The sequence below is a fragment of the Leptonotus elevatus genome, chromosome 1 (assembly GCF_054856555.1).
Source record: "Leptonotus elevatus isolate MCC_2025b chromosome 1, RoL_Lele_1.0, whole genome shotgun sequence".
Classification (NCBI taxonomy): Eukaryota; Metazoa; Chordata; class Actinopteri; order Syngnathiformes; family Syngnathidae; genus Leptonotus; species Leptonotus elevatus.
The window spans coordinates 5,391,683-5,406,122 of NC_141239.1; the positions used below are offsets into that span (position 1 = coordinate 5,391,683).

The window sequence follows — 14,440 nt, forward strand, 5'->3', positions numbered from 1 at the left end:
AATCACGTCAATTCCCATTTTAAAACTTTTCCCCCTTAATAAAAAAAAAAAACGTTATCAATTTACATAATATCACTTTTTAATAACATTTTGTCTAAATTAATGTACATCTCGATAAAGCGAAACACAGCGGGTTTGATGACCGGAACCGGAAATGACCTCACATAACCGCAAAACCTGACACCAATTGTGGCTAATTAAGGCGGGAGAATTCGTGATGAAAGTGCATAAACGCCAAACGAAAAGAAGAAACTCAACGAACGGAGCTTAATGCCATCCTCACCTGGGCGGCATAGTTACACGTTGGTGTTGGCTAAAGACGGTCTTCAGCGGTGGTGAGGCTTAGCGACACTTTTACAAACCACTCGAACCTAAAAATGGACGGCTCCTCTTGCTGGGCTTTTTTCATCCTCTGCGCCGTTTTCACCGTCACTGAAAGCCGCCGCTACCACTTGGTATCATACGACCAAGGCGGAGCTTACAGGCCCAACTTGGCGTCATCTTCCGGCCATGAGTCTCAAGTGCCTACAGAGCAGGTGCAAGTTCGTCCTAAAGCTGTGCTTGTAAGATGTCACCCGGATTCCATGGAGCTCGTGATTCTGGCGGATTTATTCGACTTGGGCCTTCTGGTGGAGCCGGGACACCTGCGCCTTGGTTCCGACACAGCGGGTGGAAGTGGGTCGTGCAGTGCCAGACCAACGGGTGACGGCGAGACCTTGACCATATGGGCTGACCTGCTGGACTGTGGAACTCGGCTCTCGGCAAGCACAAGTTTTCACAATTTTGAAATAATTTAAAAAAATGTTATAACCTAATTTTGATAGAGATTTACTTTATATTGTGAAATTACGTCACAAGTCAAAATGGCGGTCAATTCTGTCAAAGAAATCTGTTCATTGAAAAGCATTGGTACTTCGGATCGTTTTGATTTGATGATGATTGTTATGATTTTAAAATGTGATGTAGTTTGACTACTATAATCTGTGTGGTTTGTATGATAGTCACATCAGGCATAATCAATCAATACAATGTGCTGTTTGTTTTCACTATATAAAGGAATCATTTGCGTTGCGTTGCATTGGGGAAGTATCAGAAATGCCCGGATGTTCAGAATTGTCAATAGTTTAACAGCTGTCTGTTGGATGTATACTGCTTGTAAATTGCTCTTTAGAGCGAAACGAGAAAAAAAAGTTTGTGTTAAAATGGTCACAGCTGAATATATTTTTTATGTGCAAAAATTAAAAAGGTATGAACCTTTGACTTTCTAAAACTCATTTTTCTCTCTCCTTGTAGTCGACACAAGACAAGATAATCTATTCGAATGCGCTGGTCTACTCACCTGAGCCGTCATCTGAAGGCTTGTTTCGACTGGACGAAGCGACCATTCCGGTCGAGTGCCATTTTGACAAGTAACTTCTTTTTACTCATCGGCTTTATCCGAATGCCTTGATTTGTATAAATAAAGATGACTTTGAGAATATGAAACTCATACTCATCACACTTGTTTGCCCTCATTGGGCCATTTAAACACATTTGTATAGTCATACTAGTGCACATTCTTAAATCCCTCTACATTTGTTTTGTAGCCGCAAATTAGATATACTTTTAAATGGCTGATCAGTGAAATTGTTTTCAGGAGGTATTCTGTGGGCGGAATTTCCCTGCAACCCGCCTGGATTCCGTCCGTCTCCGTGGGCTCAGCTGAGAGTCTCATCGACTTCAAGCTGCGGCTCATGACCGGTGGACAGTATTCTGTTGTCTTCTCCAAATTTGCTATACTGAATTTTTTTTTTTTTTTTTTAAATAATTTTTTTGTTTCAGACAACTGGCAATTTGAGAGACGCTCACATGCATACTTTGTGGGTGACCCGATGCACTTCGAGGTGTCCGTTGCGGTCCGCAAACACAAGCCCCTGCGTGTCTATGTGGAGCATTGCACTGCCACGGCCGGCCCGGACCCACGTGACGCCTTAAGATATGACTTTATTGAGCATAACGGGTGAGTGATGAATGGTATGGCATGCATGATCTTGCAGCTCTAAATCAGATCGCGTAACACACCTTGATTTGATATTGACCCCACCAGGTGTCTCTCGGATGCCTTCCATACACAGTCCAGCTCTCACTTCCTGCCCAGGATTGTAGGACACGCACTTCAGTTTCAGCTTGAAGCGTTCAGGTTCCACCATCAGCCCAACAGTCAGGTAAACCTCCCCACTCCTAAAATGGTGCCTTGGACCTCAAGCGCATACGGATTTACATAGGTTTTAAGTTTTTCAAATGTAGAAATAAAAAAATTAATTAAATAAAAAAACATTCTGAAAGGTTTTTCAAGGTTCACAGAATAGTTTTGATCAATCACAAGCTGCTTGTAACAGTCAAATGTCCAAAGATCCGCCAGCCTCTGCGTTGAGCTCATCCAAAGGAGACCAATGCTGCCATCTGCTGTTTTTTTTGTTTACTTCTCCAGCTTGAATCGTTCACTGCCATAAATTCATTTGTACTATTTCTATTAGTTTAACATTTGTTCCCACTTTTGTTAACAAGAGTATCAAAACCTAGATTTTATTTATTGTACATTTAGAACGGATATACAATGTGTGATTAATTGTGAGTTAACTAGTAGTCATGTGATTAATTACAATTAAAAATAATAATCGCCTGACGGCCCTAATTTTTTATCTTTTTTTTTTTATTAAATATTTTTCTTAAAAAAAACTAGGGAAGTCAGATTCAGAATATTTATTGTCATTGGCACAAGGGAACAACGAAACTTCGTTTGAAGCATCCATACATCAGAGTTGGTGCAAAATCACACAAAATAAATACCCATAAAATAAACAAGTCATGCGATTAATTAAAATAACAAATGAATCGCCTGATGCCCCTAATTTTTTATCTTTTTATTTTTTTGTATCTTTTCTTCAAAAAAAAACCCAGTGAAGCCATGAAATTAATTATAATTAAGAATTTTTAATATTTTCTTTTTTGTAATCTCTAGAAAAGTAAAGCTTACAAAAAGAAAAAAATATAAAATATTAGGGGCGTTGGGCGATTAAAAGTTTTAATCGTAATTAATCGCATGACTTTACTAGTTGACTAGGGATTAATCACAAATTTTAGATCTGTTCTAAATGTACAATCATTTTTTTTCTCGGTTTTCATACTCTTGTTAACAAAAGTGGGGGAAAAAATGCTAAACTAATATAAATAGTCCAAATGATTTTTTTTTACGTCTATAGCCATCAATGGCAGTGAATGAGTTAATGATTAATAATAATTTAATAATCCAAAGACAAAATTTGATTTCACGATTTAGAAAATTTTCAACAATTCGCTTTTTTTTTTATGACTATGTATCTTAATTCGATTTATTGCCCAGCCCTACGTGATTGTAGTTATCATAATGTACCCTGTTTAGCCAGCAGTATTTGAAAATGTGCTCCACAGGTTTACATCACTTGCTGGTTGAGGGCAATTCCCGACTCGTCAGCTGCCAGCACTCGGCACAGGGCCTGCTCTTTTATTGACAACAGGTAATCTCACAGTGCAGCACTTGTTACAGGAATGACAACAAATCGCACCTTTTTTTTAGACAATCGTGTATTTGTCATTTACAGATGGAGGTCAGCGGACGGTGATCATGCCAACTGTCGAACCTGCGATCCACTTGGTGCCACAAAGGAAGCGGCTATGGACACGAGACTGCCCCCAAATTCGGGACAGAATTTCGCTCCTTACCAACCCAAGAAACCAACTAATTATCTGAGCGTCCATCCTGAAACGTTCCAAAGCCACAAATCTCAGATGCCCTCTTCTGGTCTCAAGAGAGAAAGGGATTACAAATCAGGTGAGAACAAGCACAGGGGGGTGAAAATGGGGACAGCTTGACTCGAGTCTGCTTACTAAACGTCAGATTAGAGGCTACACTGCACATTGTCCACTCGTGTACTGATGTGTGTGTGTGTGTGTTTTTTTTAAATGCCGTATTACAGTGAGAATCGTCCAGGTTGGGCCTCTTGCCATTCAATAGACATCACTCGGGGATACTTTCACCAGGACGGAACTCCAGCCTGGTTGAAAATGCGCAATCCAAGATGAACTTCAAACACTGGAAATGGAATTGATTTCTAAAATTGAATTTCTTTACCCACTTGCATGTTTGTAGTTACCAGCCTCTCTCTCCAATAAACGTGTTTTACAATACCCGTGACTTTTTGTTTTTTTAACCCACTTTACGAATTGTTTTGCTAGCTTCCTGTATCTCTGTGCAGGGACTCAAAATGACATTCGTAAACAATTTAATTAGCGTTGGGTTTCTAGGCACTCAGCGTCATTAGCCCCAAGACAACATAAATGGGTTTGAGAGCTGCTCTGGCTCTTTCTGTTAAAGTACACAAACATTCTGTGAACCCTTTCGGCATCCTCTGATCAATCCAACATATCGGCTGTTCTATATAGAGGAGGGATGCTATTAAGGAGCACTTCCTTCCATTACCACCCGCAACCTGCCCATCATGCAGTCGCTATTGATTGCTTGTTTGTTGTGAGAGGTGCCTGATGTAACCTTTGGAGACAAAACCGTACAATAAGATGTGGATCTCTGAGCAATACTGTACTTTATTTTGCCAAATTAACATTATTTGTTGTAGTGGACTATGTCAAGTGTTGTATACTGACCAAGCTTATATGTAAAGTTTTTAACATGAACATCATGAAAATCAACTTGCGATTTATAATTGGTTAGCTAGGATGCAATCATGAGCCAGAAGTGTTGACATCATCCAAATTATGCGTTAAGACACACAAATGTCATTTCCACTGCAGTCATCTATGGGTCCGAAGGGTTAAACATTTCTTGGCAATATATTGTGTGTGACCTCACTAGTCTAAACATGACATTCTGATATTACATTTGTGGAATATGACTTGTGCAGTAAAATCCGTTTTTATCCATTCTCAGGGGGCGGCCATTTTGCCACTTACTGTCGACTGAAGATGACATCACAGCTACTCGGGGTGCAGGCAAAGACCAATCGCAGCTCATCTGTTTTCTGAAGTTGGCCTGTGATTGGTTGTTACCTGAGCAACTGTGATGTCATTTCCACTCGGCAACAAGTGGCAAAATGGCCGCACCCCGTGATGGATAAAAACGGCTGGATTTTGCTTCTTAACTTAAATTTAACTCATTCACTCCCAGACACTTACTGGATTTTGACAGATTTTGCGAGGCCCACAGAATATTGTGTTCTATTGCTATCAAAACATGGAACCTACCAAAAGAAAGAATAGTTTCTTCTTTCATCAGGAAAAAAAAGTATTTCTAGCTGTTTCCGTTTTGCAGCAATTCGAATATAGCTAAGTTCCATCATTATTCACAAATCACAAAACAGTGGGGGAAAGAGCTTTTTGCAACATGGCCCTGGTTGATCTCGTTTACTCTGCTGCCACCTGCTGGCCGTTTTTGTAATAACTACCATTGCTTCCTTCTCTCCAGTTCAGAGGCTGCATCAAAGACTTCTGTATGCTCTAGCATAAAAAAAAAACTGCACAAAAAATGTATAAATAAGTTTTTGGGACATTGGTAATATTTAAAATAGAATGTATATTCATACGTCTTTGGGAGCAAGTGAGTTAATTCCACTAACACAATATTAACCAGAATACCACATTTAGAGTAGTGGGGCTGCGTAGAACATACTATTGCCAAGATTATTTTTTGGGGTTGATTTTTCCTTTAAGCATTAATTCCCAAAACCTGCAACACCCCACCAGGGACCATTCAACCACACAAGACAGCTTTTGTAGACGAGCTTTTAATCTCTTAAAATTTTATTCACGGGGGGGCTTTCAGTGTCTGCCACAAATACTTTTATGAGCATCTCCATCACCTCTGGTCAAGCATCTCTTACATTAAAAGTTCCTGGGGGTGTTTGGAGCGCCGGCTGCGGTTCTGAAACTTGTTTTGTCCCTCCTGTGATAAATCACGAGTTGTCTTTCAGTGCTACGGTCGATTTCCCGGGCGCCTGTTTACTTTCATAGCAAAAATGAATCGCACGTAAGGCTTTTTGGTTGCAATTCGCTAGAAGCTTTAATGATCTGGCTAAGTGCATAATAAATGTGTTGTGCTCTTTGCGTTGCATGGCACATGCGAGTGGGACATGCTGAGAGCGAGGCGCTTCATGATGCGTCAGTGACTCGCCGCGCCAAACGCATCCTGCCTCTCCCGTCGGCCCATTTGATCACTCGGCGATGTTTTCCCACCTGGCTATCCTCGCCATGTCCTCTGTTCTCGCCGCGCACTCCAGCCAAAAATGCGGACCCGCTTTTTGCCAGGACGACCAGGAATGCTGCCCTCGGGGAAACGCCAGCGCCTGTTGCAAGCCCTTGGAGGACGGGGACTACTACCACGTCGCCATGGCGACTCGCAAACTCTCTGGCGTCCTCATCATGCTCCTTCTCTTCGCTTTGGGATACTTGGTCCAGCGCGTGCTGTGTTCCCGCTCCCGACAGCTCAGCCCGGACAACGGCGGACACCCGGCCGTCAACGCTTCCCAGGAGCTGCTGGTGGAGAGCTCCACGCCGGACAGCCTCCGGGACGGCGGCATCTCGGCTCATCTGCCCTCGTACGAGCAGTGCAAGCGTCTACCCACGTACGAGGAGACAGTACGGTATGGACAACCTCGGTCGTCTGCGGGACAAACTACTTGACACAAGGTCCAATGATATCGTTGAGAAAGACCGCCATTACATTTTGATGTACTTCTAAGGATTATGGTCAGCAAGAAAACACTTCCTCATGAGGTACCGTTGATGCTACATAAGTAGCTGACTTTAATGGCTTTTTGCTAATGTTGATGAATAATTCACCAATACCTGATAGCAGATCTGGAATAAACTATTAATAACTCTGCATTTCCTCTGTTTTAGTGCTCTAAATCACAGGTGAATCCCTTCAAGGCACGTCTTATGTAGTAACTTGCCTCTTTATTAGATGCACCAGCACTTTGTTTTTATCACTTTTTTTTTTTAAACAACATTCATTCCTAATGGGAGATTCTACATTTCACATTTACTTCCTTATTTTTTCATCCGATTGACTTCATTCCAACTTCAATATATTCCACCAATTCACGCCATGAGCGCTTCCAACTCTTTCAGTTCCAAAATTCACGCCTTAACCACAATTCCTTATTTTGTACCCTATTTGTCACGTTGCGGCTTTGTATGGGTTATGTTTATTTTGGTGTGTTTGTTGTGTCTTTCTGTGATTGGTGTTTGTCTCGTGTTTCTGAGCGTTTCCCCTGTCTCGTTATGCCTGATGACGTCCACCTGTGTGCCTGTTCCCTTCCCAGTGTGTTTGACCAATCGATGCACTCTTCCTAATGTGTTCCCCAGGTGTGTCTCATTAGTGTTGGTGTATTTAGTCTGTTGTGTTTGTCCAGTTGGTGTGTGGGATCATTGTCTACGTCAGGTATTGAAGTCCTGTGTCGGAGTCTGTGCGTCCCGTCCCGTCCCGTCCCGTCCCGTCCCGTCCCGTCCCGTCCCGTCCCGTCCCGTCCCGTCCCGGTCGCATCAAGCTAAGCCTCGTCACAGTTAAGTCGTCTTTGTTTCAATCTAGTTGTCTACGTCTCAGTCTGGTCGTCCTCTTCACAGTTAAGCTCTCCAGGTTCCTGCTAAGTTCTCCACGTCCAGTCAAGCTTCCCAAGTTCTGCCAGGTCAGCCCTGGTCAATTACTGCTACATGTACTACTACCTATTACTGATACGTGTACTACTATTAATACTACAGAAACTACTACTACTACATGTACTACTACTAGGGTTAGGGTTCGATTTTAAATTTCACATTTACTTCCACAAATTGTATCCGATTCACTTCATTTCAACTTCAACATATTCCACTAATTCACACCATGAGCGCTTCCATCTTTTTTAGTTCCAAAATTCACGCCCTACCCACAATTCCCCATTTTGTACTCTACTTTTCGTCACTCATTCTTAATGAGAGATTTCACATTTACTTCCACATTTTTCATTGTGACATTCAAAGCATTTAACTCTTTCATTACACTTTAAGGATGATTTTTTTATTCATTCTCTACTAGTTTCTTCAAACATTATTCCATTTCGTACCTGACTCTTCAAACTTTACCCCATATTTGTTTTTTTTCTGCTCTAATTTCTTCCTTTATTCACCGATTCAAGCCGTTTCAACTTTAAATTGTTTAGATCATTCCATGCCATTCAATATCATTCCTCAGTTTTTATTCAGCCTCACAGCCTTCACACGCAATTTATTCAGAAATTGCATTTTCTAGTTAGTTTATAAGATTGAATTAAAGTCCATTTTGAGTGTAATGCTACAAAGTTTTTGTGGTTGACAGAATGCTACAATTCAAATCAAGTTGCTTACAAAAAAAGCCTACTACTATAACTTATACCTTTTCCAAACCACAATTCAAATGAAATGTATATACTAACAGGATTGAATATTTCAAAATTGCAGTCCATTAGTAGTGTTCAGTGTATCTGCATTTTTTTTTTACGGTAACATACAAAAATATTGATGCAGGATTTTAAGATTTCAAAACCTTTTATTAAAGGTTTCCAACATGTTTGTTTAAAACATTGCCTCAATTAAGTTGCTGAAAAACTGATATGACACATTTGCATTAAGGGGTATTTATAAATATATTTTTTGAATAAAATGCTGGAGGGGTTCAACTGGGGCTGACGGGGCTGTATAGCCCCTCCTCGCCCCGGTGTTGCACCATCCCTGGCCAAGAGTTTTTTTCAAAGTTGCTTACATTCATTCAAATAATATTGCGCTTTTCCAAACCATAATTCAGATGAAATGTAGGAGATAGTATCAATGTTCTTTATACGACTTTATATAAAGATTCAGTCAGTGTACTCGTGTAATTGTATAATGAGAACATCACCAAATGAAATACGTTTTTAAGATTTCAGTTCATTTTAGTTAAGTATTATGACAGTATTTACATGTTTTCTTTGAAACATTGCCCCATTTCCTTACATGGTGTAATCTTTTTCATTATGGAAGTTGTATTCTATTGCTCACTTTTCCAAAACCACACCTCAACCGTGTGTGTGTTTCTCAAGTTTGTCAAGTGTTTTTGAAAAAGGGGAAAAAAAGGTCCAAATCGCCATTCAACGCCTGACAGACTTAGCTTTGATATAATTCACCGTGTCCTTAAAGTTCTCCTTCACCGCGGCGGACGACGAATCCGACGGCAGTTTGACTATGTGAGCGACCCTCTTGAGAGCCTCTTCCAGGCCGACGCCGGTGGACGCGGAGCACGGCAGGACGTACCATTCCCTGTCGCCGCAAACCCTCCGCAGGTTGAAGTCCTCGTTGATTTCGCTCACGTTCATAGCGCCGTCCACGTCCTGCTTGTTGGCGAGCACGACGAGCGGGCGCCCGCGCAGCTGCTCGCTCTTCAGGGTGCGCTCCATTTCCCGCCTCGCCTCCGCCGCCCTGGCCCGGTCGGCGCTGTCCACCACGAAGACGATGGCCGCCGTGTCCTGGTGGAAGCTCCGCCAGTGGCGGCGCATTTCCGCCTGGCCGCCCACGTCCCACACGGTCAGGGCTAAGTTCTTCTTTTTCTTTTTCACGTTCAACATTTCCACGTTGAAGCCGATGGTGGGCACCGTGCCGACGGTCGTGTTGTGCTTCAGCTTGTACAGGAGGGTCGACTTGCCCGCGTTGTCCAGACCCAGGAGGAGGACCCGGGCCTCGGGTTGCGTGGAGCCCCGCTGCCCCATTCAGGTCATACAGGTACAGACAAGGTACGGTTTCTTCTTTTTACCTGCTGAAATGTGGTTTAAGGTGTGTTCCTGCTCAAACGTCATTTCCTTCCGTTCCTGACTTAATGACATTAATAGATCAACTATTAGCTGACAAGGTACAAAGGATGCTGGTCAATGTTCAAACCGTGTGTACACCACGGAGGAGAAGGTGGTGCCATTGGGTTTTGAGTTTTAGTCTTACCATGACCATATCTTAAATCATCTTTCCACATCGAAAGACATGAAAATGCCAATCTGTGCCAGATCCTCATAAAACACACAGTAATAATACAATTAAATAGGATGTTAAGTACAAAACAGTTTGTGCATCATGAGTTCATGATTCATTACATTGTGCTGCTACTTGTGTTTGTGCCTTGGCTACGAGGGGGGCAATTCTATCTCTATATCTATATCTATATCTCTCTTACTTGCAGTCAAGGAAATTGCAACAGTTTTTATTCACACTACTTAGAGCGGGACCAAATAGAATCAGTTTTAGAATAATATTTCCACTTGGAAGAGTAAAAAATAAATAAGTAAAAGTCACTCAAGGGTTGAGGAACAAACTCACGCCCTTCAGCTTCGGAGACAGCCAATCAACGCCCTGAGCAACAGAGCTCCTGCTGTGTGTTACTGTCGTAAGTATATCTCTCGTGTCAGCCGGAATCTTCATAAGCAAACAGTAGAAGTGGCGTAGCTCAGGTGGTACTGCGGCCGTTTCCCAACCTTAAGGTTTCTCAAACCTTCAGTGACTTTATTTTTTTTGTATCAATTCTTTTATTTTACTCTCTTCCAAGTGTAAATATTACTCTAAAACCAAGTCTATTTGGTCCCACTCAAAATAGTCAAATTTACTTTAAATAGAGTCAAGTTTACTCTACAGAATTTACTGTGTAGTCACTATCATAGTGACATAGTCTCTCCAGCGTGTCCTGGATCGTCCCCGGGGCCTCCCGCCGGTGGGACATGTCCGGAACACCTCTCCAGGGAGGCGTCCAGGAGGCATCCGAATCAGATGCCCGGGCCACCTCAACTGGCTCGGGCATCAACACAGACCGATGCAGAGTCCGCATCACTGCAGACGCCGCACCGATTTGCTTGTCGATCTCCCGCTCTAACCTGCCCCCACTCGTGAACAAGACCCCAAGATACTTGAACTCCTCCACTTGGGGCAGGATCTCCTCCCCGACCCGGAGAGGGCACGCCACCCTTTTCCGACTAATTTATTTGCATCTTTGTGAAAGTTCTGTAGCATACAAACCATTTTATTTACTCTTATTCTGCCCGCTTTCAGCTATTTAAAATAAATCAATAAAAACAGCCATTTTTAATGTGTGTCGATGGCTGCTGAAAATGGACCACAGGCCGTAAATGCCCCCCGAGCCGTAGTTTGGACACCACTGAACTTAACATAATAGCTCAATCGTATCATAAAAGCGGTAGGCAACGAATACAAAAACAATCACTGTATCGTCAGCCACGCAGTGTCTAAAAATATAAACAGGAGGTTTATTGTTGAATAAACACGTCAAGAGACATCGCAGTACAATAAAATGTCTACTCCCGTATTGCTTTGTGTAACAAAAGAAACAAGTGAACACATTAAGCAACTTAGAAGAAGTATAACCTGATTGTACAGAAGTCATCGTAAATGCCTTGACTCGTTTGACTTATGACCAGATTCAAAACAGGCTAAATAGGCATGTAGTGACATGTGACCAGAAAGGAAATTCCCACGCCCTGGAACACACCACTATTTAGAACACGTTGGCTCATTCAACTGTATTAAAAAATATATATTTAAAAAAAAAACCCGGTGAACCACAGATTACATTTTATGAATACTTCACATCCACAAAACAAAGCAAAGTCAAGTTACTTGTGGAAAGAAAATGACATTTAAAATGTGGCTAATTAAATCTTTTGCCGGAGACATTCTGAACATGCTATTCCTTAACCATAATATCAACCTCAGCGAACACACATACTCGTCACCATCATACAACAAAGTACATTTATATAACCAAGTGAAGATGCCACAAAAAATGAATAAATACAATAAATGTCCTCTTTAATTTGAGCCCATTACACTTGTATAGATGCCACGCATGTAAAGAATACAGTCCTGTATTATTGGTTCCCAAAAACACAGCTCGCTTTGCATATAAACAAAATTATTTATTTTTTTCCATCCGATAGCCCACTTCTTTGTCTCTTGGGCTCACGTTCTCGTCAATGAAGTCCAACGTTGACCATATGGATGTGTCAAGTGACTCAATCAATAAAAGTCATCCATCCAATCAAATTCCAAGGCGGACCAGGTGACCACCATCATGGACCTGCTCCACGTAAAAGGCCGCAGATCGGCGTGCGTTGGGAGCGCCAAATCCAAAAGGCCCAACACATTTGGATTTGTGTTATTCCTCGCTTGATAATTCCTTTCGTGCTGCACCCGGGGTCAAGTTCTCGTCCATTGCTCTCTCTGCTTCACCCACACGCCGCCGGTCGGGTTGTCCATGACGTACACCAGCCCTGCGGCGTCCCGGTGGCCGTGGCTCCGAGGTGAGCGTCCCGCGGGCCTCTCCGGCGGCAGCCGCTGCCCGCACTGCCGGCTGACCGGCCTCTGGATGCTTACGACCTGGCCTTGAGGAGAACCCGCGTCGAGCTTGTGAGACAAATCCACCGCGGCAAAACGCTGGAAAATCACGCGTGCCTCTGGTGGAGATTTGGAACCTTGCTGACCCATTTTTGATGCAAACTTCTCCAACTTTCAGAAGTTTCTCTCTAATATATACCGCGTTCAACCCGTCCGTCTCTGTTGTGTTTATTAGAGTGTTCCCGTTAAGCAGTCAGTGGGTTTTGTGGTCACCAGACACTTGCGGTCTGCTCCAGACTATTCTGAGTGTGTGCACCTGGCGCAGGCCATCACTTGGACGTGCAGCGTCGTACATTGATGTAAGAGGAGTTGGGTTTCACTGCCGTGTGCCGTGTTGACGTTGTTTACTGGCAGCCAGGAAGAGTCATCGCGCTGGTGATGTCACCACTGTTGATGGAATTACAGTCCTCCTAATGAAAGTCCAATTTGACCTTCTGGAAGCGCTATTGTACAACGCCGTATTTGGGCCACGTATAATAGGGGTGTGCCAAAAAATCGATTCTCATAAGAATCGCGATTCAGAATCGATTTTAAATGTCCCAAAATCAATTTTATTTAAATTATTTTATACTGTCTTCCCTTTGTTTGTGTGTGCCTTTTATTTGGAGCGCTGTTCGTGTTGTACCCGATTTGGCCACTTAGGGGCAGTGTGGTTCCACGCGGTCTGATACGCTGTTCATTTGTAGCCACATTAGAGAGTAGAAGGAAAAAGTCACGCTCAAGTTATTCCAATAAGAGTTTTTTTTTTTTTTTGCAGCGTGGAGCCGTTCTTTTGAGTGATAAAAGTGCCGCGAGTAGCGCACTAATTAGCATTAGCGAGTCAGACTGGAGTAGATCATTAAGATTCCTTGAACATCTATAAATTGAAGCAAAAATCATTGTCAATCAAATCATTTTGAATCGAAAATCGTCCCTAAGCAAAAATTGACTCTGAATCGAATCGTGCACCCAAAAATCGTAATCAAATCGTGAGACATTCAAAGATTGCCACCCCTAACGTATAAATATATATTTTTTTAGACGGCGGGGAGAAAAAAACTCACAAATTTGAGAGTTTATAAAGTGGCAGATTTGCGAGAAAAAAACTCAGGAACTTACAAGAAATACATGTAGCATACTACTCGGATGTTTGTGCCTTTTCGGTCAGGATTTCAAATAAGGAGATAGAAATGGCTTTAACCATATCATCAAGCATTAGCTCTTTGAAGCGTTGGGTACACCCTGACGATCAAGCATTTAAGTTAATTTGTTAAAATGTATATTTGCTTGTACATTTATGTTTCCAGAATTATTATTTACACATTCATACATTTTGGTATTTTTTTTGTACAAGTAGCTAAGTCTGTTGTTCTCCGTCATTTACCTGAAGTATGCTAGCTTCTGATTGGTTAGTGTTTTAGTCAGCTGATAGGGGATCAGAGAGTGTTGTTCCTCTAGCTGCCATGTATAACAAGTAAAGTTTAATTAAGAATGACTCAGTCTCCATCCTGCTTTTTTATTTTATAAACAGTGTCCCATTAACCACCAACGAATCCTCACATTAGACTATAGCTAAGCTACGTGTATTTCTCATTAAGTTTCAGATCTATTTATTTTTACTCCCAAATTTGCCACTTTATAAAGTGGCAAATTTGCATGTTTTTTTCTCTGAATATTGCCCGCGTCCTCAAAAAAATATTTTTTTTATACGTGGCACTAATACGCCGTCGTACCATTGTAATACTACTGTGGGCCAGTTTAATTTCTACGACTGCAACATAATGCGTACGCAATGTAATTCATTCACTACCCTACGCTAAAGCAGTAGCAGCCTTAAGAAAAATTCCCATGGAAATTGTAAAAGTTTCTGCTACCTGTTGCAAATCTATAAGTGACTTTTTGTGAAAGATTTACGGCGGGCTGGGCTTGCCTTGTGGAGCTATTTTAATCTTTGGACTCAAAGGGAATAGCTCAAATTCCAACAGTTGGT

At 42.0% G+C, this 14,440-nt stretch overlaps 3 protein-coding genes across 3 annotated transcripts; 2 read left to right on the plus strand and 1 right to left on the minus strand.

Annotated features, from left to right (window-relative positions):
• Positions 1-173: 173 nt before the first annotated feature.
• Positions 174-4,206, plus strand: zp3b (zona pellucida glycoprotein 3b). The gene is made up of 8 exons (XM_086079423.1): positions 174-761; positions 1,294-1,409; positions 1,637-1,740; positions 1,822-1,999; positions 2,087-2,204; positions 3,451-3,536; positions 3,621-3,850; positions 3,996-4,206. The coding sequence occupies exons 1-8, from the start codon at positions 378-380 to the stop codon at positions 4,031-4,033; spliced, it is 1,254 nt and encodes a 417-aa protein (XP_085935549.1). The 5' UTR covers positions 174-377; the 3' UTR covers positions 4,034-4,206.
• A 2,046-nt stretch (positions 4,207-6,252) lies between these two features.
• LOC147180487 (putative membrane protein C3orf80 homolog) lies at positions 6,253-7,364 on the plus strand. The gene is made up of 2 exons (XM_086085387.1): positions 6,253-6,666; positions 7,356-7,364. The coding sequence occupies exons 1-2, from the start codon at positions 6,253-6,255 to the stop codon at positions 7,362-7,364; spliced, it is 423 nt and encodes a 140-aa protein (XP_085941513.1).
• Positions 7,365-8,351: 987 nt separating this feature from the next.
• On the minus strand, positions 8,352-9,901 carry arl14 (ADP-ribosylation factor-like 14). The gene has a single exon (XM_086072827.1). It carries the CDS (start codon positions 9,786-9,788, stop codon positions 9,174-9,176), a length of 615 nt encoding a protein of 204 aa, XP_085928953.1. The 5' UTR covers positions 9,789-9,901; the 3' UTR covers positions 8,352-9,173.
• Positions 9,902-14,440: the final 4,539 nt, after the last annotated feature.